This window comes from Danio rerio, chromosome 24 (assembly GCF_049306965.1).
Source record: "Danio rerio strain Tuebingen ecotype United States chromosome 24, GRCz12tu, whole genome shotgun sequence".
NCBI classification, from domain to species: domain Eukaryota; kingdom Metazoa; phylum Chordata; class Actinopteri; order Cypriniformes; family Danionidae; genus Danio; species Danio rerio.
The window spans coordinates 36,937,602-36,957,500 of NC_133199.1; the positions used below are offsets into that span (position 1 = coordinate 36,937,602).

Below are 19,899 nucleotides of genomic sequence, written 5' to 3' on the forward strand. Positions count from 1 at the left end.
TCATCCCCTCTCCACCGAATTGGCTCTATCACTGTCCCTCCACTCCACCAATAGCTGGTGTGTGGTGAGCGCACTGGCACCGTTGTCCTGTGGCAGCCGTCGCATCATCCAAGTGGATGCTGCACACTGGTGGTGGTGTGGAGAGACCCCCCTCATGATTGTGAAGCGCTTTGGGTGTATTGCTATACACAATAAATGCACTATATAAATACACATTACATTACATTACAATAACGTTAATTGAATTATGTGCTATAACATGTAAAACAGGATCATGAAAGGAACATTCAAAAAGCAACTCATGTAAACACCTTAATCATATTATCATCTTATTCAGATTAAGGCAAATCATTTGATTACTGATGTCCATATAAGTGTCGTCATTGACTTAATACATTGTCTTTTAGATGTTTGTTTACTACACCAATAACAATTGGTCATATCATAACAGAGCAGCAAATCAGCACACTGCAATGATTTCTAAAGACTGAGAAAAAATGCTAATGGAAAAACTGCGTAAATTTAACACAGTTGTGTTGAAGTGTGCATCATCATAATGGTGTAATTTAATTCAGTAGCTGAAGTACGTGAACTAGAAAACAGATTAAGGGCTCTTGCGTTGGGCCTTTGCTCTAAATAGCATGCCTTCTGATTGGCTGGAATTTACACAACATTAAAAAACATGTCAGAAAGCATGAGAGAGCTTATTCTTTCTATATACTCGAGCCATATTTCTCCTAAGAAACAGTCCTTATTTTCCTGTCACTGTTAAAAAAATCCATCTGATCTGGTGCTAGAAAGACATCTGCCATACATCAAGCTGCATTTTAATTGTGCCAACAGGTACAACAGCTGGGCTCTGTGAATTTACAAGATCAGGGCAGGAAGCAATGAATTACAAGATTAAGTGATGTTGACAGATTTATTAAAACTCGGTTTAGGATGCAGCTCTGCACTCTGCCGAAATAAAACCAATTAACTAACAAGCACATCCGCACAACAGGAGTTTAGTTAGGATTAAACAAACGATACTCTATGAATATCAATAAAGTTTGCACAAATACAAAAACACAAGTGTTAATTCACCAAGCTCAGAATGCAAACAGTTTTTGATTTCCGTGTACGCTGTCAGCCAGAAGTCAGGAATATTTGCATTTTAAAGTTGTTTTTCCCACATTAAGGTTTAATTTGTGTTTTAATGTATTTAATATTTAGTTAAAAACAACTATTTAGGGGTGACACGGTGGCTCAGTGGTTAAAACTGTTGCCTTGTAGCAAGAAGGTCGCTGGTTTGAGTCCTAGCTGGGTCAGTTGGCATTTCTGTGTGGAGTTTGCATGTTCTCCCTGTGTTGGCATGGGTTTCCTCCAGGTGCTCCGGGTTCCCCTCAGAGTCCAAACACATGCGCTATAGGTTAACTGAATAAACTAAATTGGTCGTAGTGTCTGTGTATGTATGATTATGGCCGTTTCCCAGTACTGTGTTGCGGCTGAAAAGGCATCCGCTATGTAAAACATATGCTGGATAAATTGGCAGTTCATTCCGCTGTGGTGACCCCTAATGAATAAGGAGACTAAGCTGAAAGGACAATGAATGAATGAAAAATATTTATTTGGATATATTTTATATTTATTTATATTTATTTTATATTTTATAGTTCTTGCAACCTGATTTTCAAGATCCAGTATCACAATATCCTTCAGAAACTATTACAACTAACATGCTGATTTGATGCATGTAACAGTATAAACATTTAATTAAAAGCTATTTAAATAACAGTAGATCACAATATTACAGTTTTACTGAATTACATGAAGCTACCTCTTTATTTATTTCATAAAATGAATACAGTGTTGAAATGTTGCAAACTCCCAAAATGTGTCAGTTTTGACTTGTCCTCTATGATCCAATATTTATGTGTACAATTTGTACTTAATATACTTTACAGTCCAAATGAACCAGAAGTTGCTGCAGACTTCATTATGCTGAATAGTATTGCATTTTGAATAATATTGGGGTCTGGACTTATTATGCACTTATTATTATTATTACTACTATTAATATTATAATTATTTTTATCAATGGCTAGGGCCAGACGGAATCTGCGGATGTTTTTTTCAATTTCTGCTGAGAATTTTGGTAAAAATCTGTTGATTTTTGCGGAATTATTTTGGGAGAATCATAACTAAAACATTAATGTGTGAAATAAAAAATAATATCTTCTTAACTTTTATTAATGTTTAAAATGCAAATACAATTAGATTCACTTGTTTATTTGTATTCACTTGTCACTTTATTAGGTAAACAAACCAAGTCTCTCAAACACTCTCAGAAATAAAAGTACGCGAGCTGTCACCGGGGTGGTACCTTTTCAAAAGGTACAAATTTGTACCTAAAAGGTCCATATTAATACCTCAAGGGTACATATTACAACCTAAAAAGTACAAAAGTGTTCCTCTTAACATTTTTAGGTACTAATTTATACTTTTGAGGTACCAATTTGGACCATTTGATTACAAATGTGTACCTTTTGAAAAGGTACCACCCCAGTGACAGCTCGTGTATACCTTTATTTCTGAGAGTGTATAATATCACTACTAAAAGACAGAAAATAATACTTTGCAAACTGCATTGTACATAAATCAGATGAATATGTTCATATTAGCCAATAATATTACTGTTATTAATTTAAAAAAATGAATAAATGTAGATTTACACACATTTTTACATATTTACTCATGTAAATAAACAGAATTAATAATGGGCTAAAAATCTGCAGAAATCTGTGGAAAATCTGCGGAATTCTGTGCGCGCAGATTCTGTGTAGGCCTATCAATGGCTTGTAGTAAAATAACAGCTATAGGGGAATGGCTAAACATATTTTGCCCAAGCCATCAAACTGACATTATTAGATGAGGTCTGCAATTCCAGAACAGAAGCATACATATAGTCAGTTTTTGATTAAAGACTAGCATGGATTCATTGTTCATTGTTGGCACTAACATTGTGTGCTAGCAAAATAAACATTGTAAATTTTGATTTCATGTGCACTTTAAAAATGTCTGAAATTATGCAGTCAACATTACACTTGTGTTTCTAAAGAAATATTTATAAATAAATGTATATATAGATTTATTTTATCTTTGCCATAATGACAGTAAATAATATTTTACTTGATATTTTTCAAGACACTTCTATACAGCTTAAAGTGACATTTAAAGGCTTAACTAGGTTAATTAGGTTAACTAGGCAGGATAGGGTAATCAGGCAAGGTAATGCATAACAATTGTTTGTTCTGTAGACTATCGAAATAAAAAATTGCACAAAGGGGCTAATAATTTTGTCCTTAAAATGGTGTTTAAAAAATTTAAATCTGCTTTAATTCTAGCCAAAATAAAAGACTTTTTCCAGAAGAAAAAAATATGATCAGACATACTGTGAAAATTTCCTTACTCTGTTAAACATCATTAGGGAAATATATAAAAAAAGAAAAAAATAAATCAAAGGGGGGCTAATAATTCTGACTTCAACTATACATTTTTTGAGAATGGTTTTCAATTCTTTTGGATTTAATCATTCAGCAGACGTTTTAACCAAAGCATCTTACAATTAAGAAGGCATTCAGCGATTCAACAAGAACACAAGAACACACAAGAAGTGGTAATTATACAAAGGAACCGTCAGTGCTTAGAGAATTATGTGCTAGAGTAGGGGAAGTGTTTTTTTATAGAGAAAACAATGTTTCTACAGGTGGTTTGTCAAGCACACTCTTTATGTGAAGCATAAAATCATTGAGTTCATAAATGCATAGTGTTTTGTCCAAAGACATGTGCTAAAGGTGAAATGAATAAACTAAAATGGTCATAGCGTATGTGTGTTAATGAGAGTGTATCGGTGTTACCCAGTACTGGGTTACAGCTGAAAGGGCATTCGCTGGGCAAACATAAATGAAGTGGTTGTTAGTAAGTGTTTGGTGCAAATGTTCAAAACAGATGCTAGTGTCAGGTAAAGTGTCAGAGATGAAAGGGTGTGTTTTTCACAGGTGGTTTGTCAAGCCCACCCACCTGTGTGAGGCACACTCACAATTGCATGTAATGTTTTGAAGTTGTGACATGTAATTTCGTTAAAAATGTTTAAAAAAAACATTGCATTGAAAAAAAAGACTTATTTTAAAGAAAAAATAGAGACTTAAAATATACTCTTGGAAACTTTTGACCACCAGTAAATGTGAATTTAGATTGAGGCTAGAAGACATGCATCTGCAAGGAACTGAAGTGAAACTTAAACAGCTGTTGGGAAAGAGTCCACACTCATCACCATCACAGTCACAGCCCTATTCCTCACAGCGCAGCGGGATGACCTGGTCAAATTCATCCGTCAGATGTAGACTGAGGCTCTGAGATCTATAAACTTGCACTGACAGGGTTTTCGCACAGCATGCAACAGGCCCTGAGAAAACCGTTATGAACCGGGAGGTTTCATAAAGACTTCAATAAAAAAGGCACAATAAAGAGTCTATTATTAGCAACTGCGCAATCCCATTTTCTATTTAGATCTCCGTCTTCGTAAGCCTCTCTCTTCCTCTTAATCCACATAAATGTCAAGAGGCATGCAAAATTGTGTACAGCCGTTCATGAATGTAGAATTGTCTACTTTTAGAGCATGCTGGTTTTATGAGACTACAGTTGAGGGGAAAATTATAAACCCTCCTGTTGTATTCAAATTTTAACAGAGTTTCTTTCCAACACATTTTAAAATAATAGGAATAGTTTTATAATAATTAACAATAGTTTTATAACTAAATTCTAGAAACCAAATTCTTTTGTCTTTGCCATGATAGCGGTAAGCATGATAACTAATATTTGACTAGTTATTTTAGAAGATACAGTAGTATTTAGCTTGAATTGCAATTTAATGGCCTAATTAGATTAATTAGGTTAACTCATTGGACTTATTAGTCATTGGACAACAGTGTTCTGTAGCCAGTAGAACAAACAAACAAACAAAGAAATTAATTAATTAATTAAATAATGATGGAATAATTTAAAAATAATAAGGAGGCTAATAATAAGGTAACAGAAAATAACACATTGGCAAAATGCATGTCATTGTTATAAATAAATAAATAAATAAATAAATAAATAAATAAATAAATAAATAAATAAATAAATAAATAAAAAGTAAGGGGGATAATAAAACAGTAACAGAAAATAACACAGTTGCAGAATAAACATGTCATTTTTACACATAAATAAATAATAATGATTAAATAATTAAAAACACAAACAAACAAAAACAAACAAACAAATAAATAAATAAATAGTAAGGTGGATAATAATACAGTAACAGAAAATAACACAGTGGCAAATTGCACGTCACTTTTACAAATAAATAAATAAACAGAAAATACTATGAAAAATTAAACATAACTTTAGAAACAGAGCTAATAATCTAGTCCTCAACTATATATTGTGACATTTATGATACTATTTTAATTAGGGCTGCAGGATATTGGAAAAATCCAGTATTGCGATATTTAGTTTTTCTGTGATTTATATATTGTGATATAAATATAATTTCACCAGATGCCTTGATTAGCTCTATTTGGAAAGAAATCATTCATTTAGATTGATTGGGGTTGATCATGAATGAAAAAAATAAATAAATTGCAAGCAAAAATGATTGCAATAGAGCAGGGGTGCCCACATGATTTCTTATAAAGGGCCAAAAACCAAACTTGATTGAGGCTATAGTGGGCCAAAGATAAATAAAAATAGGTGGGGTAATTTATCATGGGTCATTTCCTAATTTATTTAATAATGTTTAAAAATGACTACAAAACATTGCTTCATATAAACTAATGCAGCATTTTTACAATGTATAAAGAACTTATTACAGTAAAAACAAAACAATCTAATTTATAATAGAATTACACTAGTTTCTGCCTTGATTTGCTTGTCGATGTCTTCTGCATCAGTCAAGTGACAGTAATACATTTTTTTAAAAAACTGATTCATTTACATTTAGTTGAAACATTTTATTTCTGTCTGCTTTTTTGTAGATCAGCAATAAAACAAACAAAAAAGGTTACGTCAAATTAAAAATGATGATTATTGTGTTAAAGGCATTCACCCCGATCCTCTCCATCATACTTAATCTCCTCTCAAATGAGATGGTGGGCCAAATCAAAGGTAGTAATGGGCCAACTTTGGCCCGCGGGCCCTACTTTGGGCATCTCTGCAATATAGCAAAGAAAAAGACAAATAAACTGTGATTTATGGTTACGGTATTCAGGTACAGAAATTGGATAATGGAACGTAAAAAAACACTGTATAGTGTTCATTGTCCAAATTCAGTTAAATTATTCGTCATTAAACTTACAAATTTAATTTTTTTTTGTACCCGAATGCTTTAAACTCTCTTGAAATGCCTTTAAAACAGATGCAAATAATAAAGATTCACTCTGTTGTGGTTATACTTTGCAATGACACAAATCACATGACTTCTCAACTGTTCTGTGCTGATCAACTAGAATCCCTACTCAACACTGCATACCCTGCCATGCAGACACACACAGCAGTATTGATGCTGAAACTATATATTGGGCAGCCCTAATTTTAATCCATCCAAAAATGAAAACTTAATTTACAATGCAGCATTTTGGGAGCCTGATTTTAAAAATAGGTTTTGTAAGAGCACATTTATGAAAATGATACAGTTTTTGTCTCACATTACCAATCACTGGCCTGGCATTAATAAGATAGCATTTGTAGTCCTTTTTGTGAACAGGATTCCAGTGAACAGGAATTGTTTTGACTCTTTTATTTATTTATTTTTTTTATGCAAAGAAATACAATTACTAGACTGGGTGTCAAAAATCTCAAGATAGAGATGTACAGCTTCTGTTTAACAGAATTTACTCTGATGATGCATGGTTGTGTTCACACAACCGCAGAATACAGTTGTCAGTCTGTATTAGCACACCATATGGTCACTTTCACACAGCTTGGGAATCAAAAAGAGTGACAACTACATTTCATAACAGAGAAAATACAGTAAAACAGACAAAAAAAAGGAAAATTCAAGAGAAAGATAAGAAGTACTGATTTATTTAATATTTGTAATTATTTTTCCATTTGAAATTAAATGCATTATATTTCTATTACTAAAAAACAAACTCCTATTTTAATGGATATAACGTATGAATAAAACAGTTTTGCTTAAATGCACAAAAATATTGCAAAAATATTCTTTTTCATGTTTATTATATGTTACCTATAAGATCCAATGTTTTAATAGGGTGGAGAAACTATGACGTCAATTTGTATGTGTAAACATGGGAGTGAGTTAGCATTTTAGCAGTTCCGGTTTCTTCGTCCTTCAGTCAATCGGTTTTATGAATGGGATTTAGATTCGTGGCTACCACAAACTCAATATACTTTCACGTTTTATTCTACGAGATAAAACACATCAGTTACATCTCACTCTTGATCTTTTTTAAATCGATTACGGTTCTTTAAAAAGACGGTTGCAATCAAGTTGCTAACTTCGGTGTTGGAGACATTAAATGTACGTCATCGAGCTGATCTGTCTGGAACACAGCCTGCTTTAAAATTACCGCTTGCATCAGGCATTTGAATTGATCTGCTATTTGGTCAAGTATTTTCATAAGTATTTTACAGTTGTAGTATTTTTCTAATTAAGCATTCATGTTGTTTGTATATACTGCTTTGTATACTTGTAGAGACGTCAAGAGTCATTTGTTGATCCTTTATTTTAATAAAGCTATTTTAAGATGCTGCTTAACATTATACAGCCGATGTCTTTCCTGCTCTCAGTGAAGCAAATGTGTAAATACTTAAAAAAAAACATATTTACAGACATTTTATTGTGATCAATTTACATTAACATACATCTAATGATTTTACGTAGTTTTTTTTTTTCATTGGACGAAATTTTAACTATGTAATGTGTATTTATATATAGCGCATTTATTGTGTATGGCAATACACCCAAAGCGCTTCACAATCATGAGGGGGGTCTCTCCACACCACCACCAGTGTGCAGCATCCACTTGGATGATGCGACGGCAGCCACAGGACAATGGCGCCAGTGCGCTCACCACACACCAGCTATTGGTGGAGTGGAGGGACAGTGATAGAGCCAATTCGGTGGAGAGGGGATGATTGGGAGGCCATGATCGTGAGGGCAGATAGAGGGACTTTGGCCAGGACACCGGGGTTACACCCCTGCTCTTTCACGAGAAGTGCCATGGGATTTTTAATGACCACAGAGAGTCAGGACCTCGGTTTAACGTCTCATCCGAAAGACGGCGCCCACTGACAGTTTAGTGTCCCCTTCACTTTTACTGGGGCATTAAGACTCATGCAGACCACAGGTTGAGCGCCCCCTGCTGGCCTCACTAACACTACTTCCAACAGCAACCTAGTGTTCCCTAGTGGTCTCCCATCCAGGTACTGACCAGGCTCAGCCCTGCTTAGCTTCAGTGAGTAACCGGTCTTGGGCTGCAGGGTGACATGGCTGTGGTATAACTGCGATATTTACAATCTGTAAAATCCTGTACACTCACCCTTAATCTTATAGCATGTGACTGTATGGGTTGCTTTTCGCTGTACTTAATGACAAAAAATATATATATTAAATGTTGTTCTCTATCCATGATGGGACTTGCAGGTAGTAATATCAGGCACATTTAAAAAACAACAACATCCAACGACTGTAAAGGAAAACGTATTTCCCATGCTGGGAAAACTATTCAAAACGTATAACATTAACGATGCATGTTTAATACCTGTAATAATACTAAAACAATATATATTTTTTATGTATTTGTTTATATAGCGTGGATTATAATTAACTAAATCGAGAGAGTCAATCTTTGTCATGAACCATATTTCTTAAAATAAGCTTAAAACGTTGTCTGTAGCAGGGTCAGTGTAGTCCGTTTATGGCCCAATGTTAGCTTTTTAGTTCTTGCGTTTGCATTTAAGATCCAAAAGGGATAAAAGTTATATTATCGTGTGAGGATTATCTAGTTAGACAAAACATGTAAGTGTAATGATGCCGATTGGCCAACAATGTGACGTCATAGTTCCTTCACTATTAACTAGTATTACACATTAATAAAAAAATAAAAATAAAAACTTGCTTAGTGGATTGTAGAAATGTGACAAACTATAATGATTTATTATTTATTCATTCATTTTCTTCTTGGCTTAGTCCTTTTATTAATCCAGGGTCGTCACAGCGGAATGAACCGCCAACTTATCCAGCACATTTTTACGCAGCAGATGCCCTTCCAGCCGCAACCCATCTCTGGGAAACATCCACACCCACTCATTCACACTCATACACTACGGACAATTTAGCCTACCCAATTCACTTGTACCGCATGTCTTTGGACTGTGGGGGAAATCGGAGCACCTCAAGGAAACCCACGCGAACACAGGGAGAACATGCAAACTCCACACAGAAACGGCAACTGACCAAGCCAAGGCTCGAACCAGCAACCTTCTTGCTGTGAGGCGACAGCACTATCTACTGTGCCACTGCGTCGCCATGATATAATATGACATTATTAAATTATTAAGTATTTTAGAAGTAATTAAATGTCAATAGAGTTGTTATCAAATTATTATCGTTCTTAATATGCCTGAAAACATATTTTGGTAAAAGAAAAACTATTAAAAACAAATATTTATGGACATCTTCATGGTAAATTGCATGTTGCTTTTTATTTATTTGATAAAAAAAACAGGACAGTAATTCTAATGCATCGGGGAAAAATAACTGTATTAAATTACACTCATGTCTGAAAACTCCTTTCATCATAACAAATACTGCATAAAAATTATTCTCATCTGAATCAAAACATGTGTCATCTACTTCTTACCAGAATGGATCAGCACTTTCCTAACCACATCCTCATCATCATACATTATTATGTGCACAAAGCCACTGTTTAACATGCATCTCAAGAGGTTTAGTTGCTGATAATAGATTATCACCACAGATCTGTCATGATGATCTTGGTGATAAAGAAGATGATGATGCGAGGAGAAGAAAGATGAGCACAATGGTCATGAGAAGTGCCATTAAGGGATTTTTCACGGCACTTCAAGTAACTGACTCTCAATGTAACATTACAGAAGAAAAATAACATCCTGCATTGATCCTATCTGAATGACTAAAACATATAACGCACTTTCCAATGAGTTCGCATCACATATCACATCTCTGAATTCAGTTGTTATTCCTTTTAAACATTATGATATAACAATAGCCTGAAGATATGATTATCACCACATTGGTAAACAAGCCAACAAATAACTGAACAGATGAGACTGACAGAAAGGACATTGATGATAGGTAATATATGACATTTAAAGCTTCCTACAAATAGTTACGAGCTTATGAAATTAACGAGAAATATACTGTACGCAAAAACATCATATTCTTAAAAGTTATACAGAGGGTTGCAAACTTACATCGGTTATTTCGACGTTTGCCTTTAAACATGGTCATTCTGAAGTGCTCCAGTTTGGCGGTTGTTGAATCCTGCTCGAGCTCGGATGAAGAGACCGATTCTCCGGACCTCAGCGGCGATTTTGTGGAAACGGATTCGCTTTTGGCGAAGGTGAGGAAAAGAGAGCCACTATTACAGCAGACGCTACCATTACCGGGCTCTGGAAAGGGGTGCTTCCCTTTATATCATGATAAGACACTGCTGTAAGTAAGGCGAGACGGCTGGTTAATTAATATTTATGATCCAGTCGGAGGGAGAACGCGCAACGTCAGAACTGAGGATTAATATTCAAGGTACGAGCGTTGCTCATTGGATGGTTACTAACGTCAAGGCGTATGTGTTATTATTCATGAATCTTCGAAATGCTAATTAATATTATTTGCATGCAGGTGTTTAGATGTAGTAGAGAAGTAACAACACCTGACAAAATAAATAAATAAATAAATAAATAAATAAATAAATAAATAAATAAATAAATAAATAAAGCAGGGGTTTGTTCTACTCGTCTGAGAATTTTTTTCGATAAAAGCAGTATGAAGAAATACACAATTAAATGTATAAATAATAATTTTTTTTTTAAATAGCCTAAATTAAAAATTGTAACTTTCTACAGTACACAAAAACAAACAAATAAATAAATAAATAAATAAAATGTGCATAAAATGCAGTAAATAACTACCTATACATTAAATAATAAATCAAATATTAAATGTAGTATATTTACTACTTTTGTATAAGAAATGACTGTATATTATTAAAAATATTGTATATATGTAAATTTTAGGGTCTGTGGAATCAAAAAGATTGAAAACTGCTGCGATAAAAATATACAGTAATTTTTAAAATGCAACTTTAAAATACAGTCGTATACTGCAATACGGTCCTTCAGTAAAATACAGTTCATATTACAGTTAAATACGGTGTAATTTACAAAAATCATTGCCAGTGTATGGAAGCAAAATTACATGCAAATCAGGTGTAATATACCTAAATGTGCATGTTGCCAGTAACTAACTATAAATCAATTACGATATAAATAAATAAAATGTATTTAAAATAAATAAAATGTGTTTACATTTACAGCACCATTTATCTTGCTGTTGTAAATCTTTACTGTAAAATATACAGTAATTTCTACTGCACACTGTTCACAATTTCCAGTTTGCCAGTAACTAACTGTACATCGGTTACAATATAAATACTGTATTTAGATTTAAAGCACCGTTTATCTTGCTGTATATGTATATTCAGTATTAAATTCTATATTTTTACTCTAAAATATACAGTAAATTTCTCAATGCAACTGTAAACTACAGTAACATCCTGTAATAACTATTCTACAGTAAAATACAGTTCATATTACAGTTAAATACTGTCATTTACAAACATTAACAATGCATGGAAGCACATTTGCATGCAAATCAGATGTACTTAAATGCGCATGTTTAAGAAATCATACTAGCAATCCCTTTCAAATATCCAGCAAAATAAAGTCTAGAACCTAAATATGAGCTGAGAAAAAGGAAAGATACGCTATAACAGCATCCCAGTTTATTACAAACTGGCATGACTTTCACCTCACATTTAGGATCATTTGCATAAAGCTGCATAAAGCCCCCGGGTTCTGGGACCAAATATGATGCAATTCAGCACGCTTCACCTTAAAAAACACTGTATGATAATTCTCTCAGTGAGCAACATCTGCTATTATATTATAAGCCCACTGTTATAATGTCTGCTGCAAGGGACTGTGTTGTTAAGGAGACAGAGAGAGAGAACCTATGCAGTGCTCTTCTCCTAATAATGTGTGATTTATTCCGTTAGCTGTCACTGCATGGCTATCAGTGTGTGGGTTGTTTTGACTAAAATAGCTTGGAAAATATACTTTTCAAAGATCTGACTGCAGTGAAAAAGACTGAAGGACATTGCTGGCAAAATTAGCATATTTCTGGCCAACTTTTAAAGATTTTCTGTAATATGACCACCATGTCCAAAACATTCACTCGCATATAATAGTGCAAATCATATGACAAGAACTATAAGAGAACAGGTGTTAATTTCTTCTATGCAACATTTTATATATATATATATATATATATATATATATATATATATATATATATATATATATATATAATATATATATATATATATATATATATATATATATATATATATATATATATATATATATATATATAACATTTAATATATATATATATATATATATATATATATATATATATATATATATATATATATATATATATATATATATATATATATATATGTATGTATATATATATATATATATATATATATATATATATATATTACAGTTCGCAAATCAATGGGAGGCATTCTTTTATTTTAGGGGGTCCATTATTATGTTTCTGAAAGCATATTAAACAGTCTATGTCTGAAAGCAATGTTCCAGAAGCAATTTGGAAACACAACAGCGCCATCTTCTGGATAATGCAATGCTGCACCTTTATTTTTTAATTAAGTTATATTATTTGTTCTTATATCCGTGGTGCAAAGATGTATGAAATATTAATTAATTAAGATATATAAAATGAAAAACACATTGTTTTAAATGAAAAAACAGGGCATACCAAATATTTATCATACATATTGTTTAATAAATGTCATGGGTCATTATCACTATAAAGTGCCTTTGATGTCCCACAAGATTGAATCAGTCCTATATGGACCTAATGTGAAATAAATAAATTGTGATGTTTTAATATCATTGGTTAAACCTTCACATACATGCAGGTAGAATTATAAGTTTTAAAATAAGTTTTGTCAATTTTTGCCATTTCTTTCATTGAATGGATGTGATTTTGCAATGTCCCATGCACTGCTCAGCCAACTTCAGCGAGTCTAAAAAGTAGGTAAATTAAATCAAATGTAAAGATTTTTAAATATTCCTATTGTCTTTAACAAGTTATTTGACAAAAAAAGTCATTTTACTAACTTTTGGGTTTATTATGAAAACAACGTGCAACGATTGCATGTTTTATTAGGAAATAAATACGTTTTGTCCATTATTTCATTATCATAAATAGACATTTTCCATAATCTAAAAAGTTGGGTTGTTAAAGGGACACATTACCTTTCTGAAAATATACATTTTATAATCACACTGCAATGAAAATACACTTATACTACTTTGAATATGTCCATGACAGGCTAAACATAATTTGAGGTTCGTTTTCTGTTTTTCTGCTTTCAGATTATTTATCAAATGTGCAGGAGCTTGACCAACATTCATTTCATACAGCCTAAGGTCTAATTAATACAACAACTATGTGGTTGAATCAAAAATCTCAAACTTTTGATCCCTCAAAACATCAATTTTGATGTCTCAAGGGCACTTTATAGTGATCATGACCCTCATATTATTTGTTAAAAATATCCATTGTTTGTTTCAAAGTTCAGTGATAATGGCTGTTTTGTGAACGTTTTGAGGTCCATTTCAAGATTTTTGGGAGATTATTTGCTTACTTTCATTGCAAATCACACACTCAGTAAATTATTCATTCATTCATTTTCCTTCAGCTTTGTCTCTTTATTCATCAGGGGTCACCACAGCGGAACGATCTGCCAATTTATCCAGTACATGTTTTACACAGCAGATGCCCTTTCAGCAGCAACCCTGTACTGGGAATCATCCATACACACTCACATGCACACACATATACTACGGCCAATTTAGTTTACTCGACTCACCTATAACACATGTGTTTAGACTGTGGGGGAAACCGGAACACCCGGAGGAAACCCATGCCAACACAGAGGGAACATGCAAACTCCACACAGAAATGCCAAATGGCCCAGCCGGGACTCAAACCAGTGTCCTACCTGCTGTGAGGCAACAGTGCCAACCACTGAGCCATATATAATATTATTTGTTTAAATATCCATAGATTTTCTGTCTAATCAAGTTATTCTTTTTTTTTTTTTTCCGGCTTAGTCACATTATTAATCAGGGGTCGCCACAGCAGAATAAACCACCTCAATCAAATCAATAAAATAAAAATAAAAATTGCTACAACATTGAATATTTTTTGGTCAAATAACATTCAAATAAAACTATTAAAATAAAATAAAATAATTTATTTTTAGTCGTAAATTTAACTTAAATGATTAAATTCAATTATTTAATAAAAATGTTTTTTATGATTGAACGAAATTAGCAAGATATTTTCCCAACTAACCAAAACTTTAGCTTTTCTCCTCATAAGTAGGCCCACAAGGGCAGATTTTTAGCCAATCATTGAGTCGATTTATTTACTTGTGTAAATGTTTTTTTTTTTTTGTAAATGTTTTTTTTTTTTGTTTAGTTTTTTTTTATTTAATTTTTTTTTTATGATTGACCGAAATTAGCAAGATATTTTCCCAAATAATCAAAACTTTAGCTTTTCTCCTCATAAGTAAGTCCACAAGGGCAGATTTTTAGCCAATCATTGAGTCGATTTATTTACTTGTGTAAATGTGTTTTTTATTTTTGTAAATGTTTTTTTTTATTTATTTATTTTTTTTTTTTTTTTTATGATTGACCGAAATTAGCAAGATATTTTCCCAACTAACCAAAACTTTAGCTTTTCTCCTCATAAGTAGGTCCACAAGGGCAGATTTTTAGCCAATCATTGAGTCGATTTATTTACTTGTGTAAATGTGTTTTTTTATTATTAATTTCAGTAATATTATTGACAAGTATAAAAAAGTTCTAATTATTTATTTACAATACAGTTTGTAAACTAATATTTTCTGTCTATTAGTACATGGGTCCCCAAACTTTTTAGCCAGTGACCCCTAAAATAACAATGCCAGTGACTCGCAAACCCCCAAATACCTTGGAGGTGATTTTAAATATGCAAACGTTGCTCACAATAACAAAAAATTGCACCAGTCTTACAACCATATAATTTTTAGAATAATTTATTCATTTGTTATTTTATTAATTTAATATTACCCTCAACTAAAGAGACTAGTGGACACAATGTTTTCAGCACAAGTCTATTCATTGTTTCAAGAGTTCACAATTAGCTGATGATAGATTATAAAGCGTGTTTGGCATGCTGTCCCGGTCGAGATGCTCGAGCCCAGGGCTCCCTCCTGTTGCAGGGCGAGAGGGTAGTTTGAGCTCAGGTAGATCTTGAAACTTCCCCGCTGTCATAGAACAGACAGTGATTGCTCTTAAGAGATAAATACTTACGAGCATGTCTACGTTGCAGATTTGGATTAGTCAATTAACTTAAGTTGCATGTTTTTGGACGGTGGGAGGAAACCAGGGGACCTGGGGGAACGCATGTGAGCACCGGGGTAAACTCGGCTGTTGTAAAGCAACAGTGCTAACCACTGGGCCACCGTGCCACCCATCTAGGAAAGGAGGAGGAGAGTAGGGGTGGAAAGGGGGATTCTTTAAAACGAATATGACTATGATGTGGAATGGGTATTTTGTGACTTAGGAATCGTCTGATTGGTGAGTCATAAATTGGCTAATGTACATGTAGGACCAGCTGTGTTCAATCATAAGCACGTGATCCTCTCAAAAATAGCTTATAAATAAACTTCACTTAATTTTGGATACCAACATTTGGAAATCACCCTCAATTTTCAGTGGAGGCCTGTATTTATTTTTAATGTATTTGATTGCCATAAAAATGTCAGAAAGTTTAATCTGGTGCTAAAAAAATCAATCTGCTGCAGCTGACACTATTGCTGCGTGTTAATCTAATGTAATCACACCAATCCTATGAAAAAAGCATTGAAGGCTGATGGCTTTTTATTTACATGTTGTTGTTTTTTTACTATTAAAACTACTATTTTCATCTTCTGTGGGTTATGGCTAAAATATGGTCATTCTAATAGTTTAAAAAAATTTATTTGACTTGGAAATCACCAAACGACGCCCTGTCATTGTCTCGCGACCACAACGAACCACTGCAGTAAATAGATTATACAGTATAAGAGACTTGCTTTGTTTACCAATGAGTGGATGTAATTGGATTTGCATCAAATAAAAAAAGGTATTATTTGCCATTTCATATATACAGTTTTTAGCTATTATACTCCCAAAATCATTCTGCATAAATCCGCAGATTTTTCACAAAACTCTGAGCAGAAATTAAAAAAAAATGTCTGCATATTCTGTCTGGCCCCATCTAAGTTAAAATAGTTGGGTTAAAAATACCCCAACATATAGCCAACTGTAGGTTATTATGGCACCTTCCCAACTATGGGTCATTTTAACCCAATGCATGGGGTTAAATAATTTAACCCAATGCGCTGGGTTATTTTGATTAAATGTTATTTTTGTTCATTATGGTATTACTATTGCTACTATTACTAGTGCTATTATTAATTTGATAATTATGGCTATGTAAATAAATAACATACAGTTTTCAAAAATATCGAAAATGCTTATTTTCCATAAATTTTTTTTTTAAGTTCTAGAAACTTAAGCGTTTTCATCCATTTAATATGGATTGGCTATTAAGCGCACTGTATCATCAATAAATAAGAGCGCTGGTGAAACAGATATACTAAACACGACACGAAGAGATATTTGATAAAAACAACAACATTATTATTGCTTTAGAGCTTAAAAAAACCTTACAACACAAAAACAACATTACAAATGCAAGTTAATAAGTTGACTTGAAAATCAAAATTTTTAACCCAACTGGTTGTGTAACCCCAGGTAGTGACTCATACAACTGAGGTAAGATCCAAAAGCAGGTTTATTCTTCGTCAGGCAAGAAATGGTCAATACAGATGCAAACAGGTATGTGAAGGCAGTCCAGAATCGTAATCAGTAACAGGGGAAAGGTCAAAAGGCAGACAAAGACAAGGAGGCTAACAAGGCTAAGGTCGGTACACAGGATAACAAGACTGGGAAACGCGTTGTAGTGCTACTTACAGTAAACAAGACTTCGGCAAAGTGAATAGGTGAGTGTGTGACTTAAGTAGTGTGTGCAATCAGTCTCTGACAATCCTCAGGTGGTGCGAGTAATCAGTCTAGATGAGGAAGCATGTGTGAGTGTGACCGGAGTGCATGTATGAATATGTAGTCCAGAAATGGTGGATTTGTAGTCCATGGCTATTGTTAGTGCAAGCCAGAGATCTTATTGGATATGATCGCTGGTAATCGTGACAGGTTGAGTTATTAAATAAATAACTTAACAAAGGTTAAAAAATAACCCAACAAACCACCAAATATTTAACCCAACTGGTTGAGTTAATAAATAACCAAATAAAAGTTAAAATAACCCAACAAAGCACCAACTATTTTTAACTCAACCATTGGGTTAAATAAATAATTCAACGTTTTTTTAGAATGTACTCATGCAGTAATATTCAATATTCAGAGATGCAATGTCAGGCACAATGCACTCAATGGAGCTAGTGATGTCACTATGACAGCAGGTAGGGTTAGGGGTGGGGTTAGGTGAGCCCATTAAAAAGCATTGGAGACAGCTCAGATTGCATCTGCACCGATTCTGCAGCCAGACCCCTCTCGTAATATTCAACATTCACAGTGATGAAATGCTGAATACATCCTCTTAAAATACCATTGAATTACTTTTATTTTAATTGTTTATTTATCTTTGAGAACTCAGATGTTAGTGCAACAATCTGTAAAGTAGCTTAATGGTTGTAAATGGCTGAAGTGATGATAAAGATGTGTGATAATAACCTCCTAGTGGGACAGAGAGATGTAGAGTGCACAGAATCACATTATAGACTCAAATGCTATTCAAACAGTCATCGGGGTCTGACTGATCTAATGGAGTGTCATATCGCTAGCAGAGTCAGTCATCTGACCGCACAAACACACACACATACACAGACAAAAAACAACCACACACAAACACAAATAAAGACAAATACACAGAAAAACAAACACACTTACATACACATGCATAACACACTCATGCATGCGTGCACACACACACACACACACACACACACACACACACACACACACACACACACACACACACACACACACACATGCATATCACACACAAACATGCATATCACACACACATGCAAACACACATACACCTATGTAAACACACACACACACTTGCATATACATGCATGCATGTTCACACGCAAACACACACATAAACGCAAACACACAAACACACATGCAGGACACAGATACACACATACGCGTAAACACAAAAATAAACACAAATACACACAAAATGAAACACACTTACTAATACATGCATAACACACACGTATATACATGCATGCATGCATGTTCACACAGAAATACACATAGAACACACAACAGAAACACACATGCATATACACACACACACACGCAAACACACACTCAAAGAAGCACATAAACAAACATAACTACATACAAAACCAAACACACTCACATGCACGCACATGCACAAACACACATACACACCACACACACATGCAAACACAACCACACATAAACAGAAACACCCATGCACAACACCAATACACACACACTTAAAGAAGCCCACAAATAAACACAAATACACACAAAATGAAACACACACACACACACACAGATGCATGCACCCACAAACACATGCACATGCAAACACACACACACACACACACACACGCACGCGCGCACACACACACACACACACGCACAGAGGCATGCACACACAAACACATGCACATGCAAACACACACACAAACACACACACATACGGAAATACACACACACACACACACACACACACACACACACACACACACACACACACACACACACACACACACACACACACACACACACACACACACACACACTTGCATATACATGCATGCATGTTCACACACATAACACAAACACAGACGCACAAACACATGCAAACACACACTCAAAAAGAAACGCACAAAAAACACAAACACACACAAAATGGAACACACTCACATACACATGCATTTTCACTCACATAAACTCAAACACACACTGTCAAGTACAAACACACAAATGTACACATACACACAAATGCACAGGCACATACACACACTCTTTCTCTCTCTCTCTCCCTCCCTCTCTCTCTCTCTCACACACATACACACACACACACACACACACACACACACACACACACACACAAACGCTCATGCTCACGCTCACAAATAATGGCCCTGAAAAATAGTGAAAGCATCAAGCATGGAATCCTATTTTCTGAGACAAAAATAAAAGTCTGCGCAGAACATTTTCTTTCTCTTTGGGGGTCTTTCTCGATAACCTCTACTCTATTCCACCCGAGCGGGATGTTTCCTTCAAATAATGGAGTCATAATGAAGGCCGTGTTGTTGCTCAGCTCAGTGG

The 19,899-nt window shown here is 34.1% G+C and overlaps 1 protein-coding gene across 5 annotated transcripts in view; it reads right to left on the bottom strand.

Annotated features, from left to right (window-relative positions):
• LOC100330501 (RALY RNA binding protein like) overlaps positions 1 to 19,899 on the bottom strand; it is a 490,398-nt gene that overhangs the window by 47,333 nt on the left and 423,166 nt on the right. Inside the window, exon 1 of one of the 5 annotated variants that reach the window (XM_009297570.5) lies at positions 10,507 to 10,699. The exons of the other annotated variants lie outside the window; for them this stretch is intronic. Coding sequence (XP_009295845.2) covers positions 10,507 to 10,543 — 37 coding nt within the window. The 5' untranslated portion in view covers positions 10,544 to 10,699. Of the gene's footprint in view, positions 1 to 10,506; positions 10,700 to 19,899 lie in introns of those variants that run through there. 5 annotated transcript variants of the gene reach the window in all.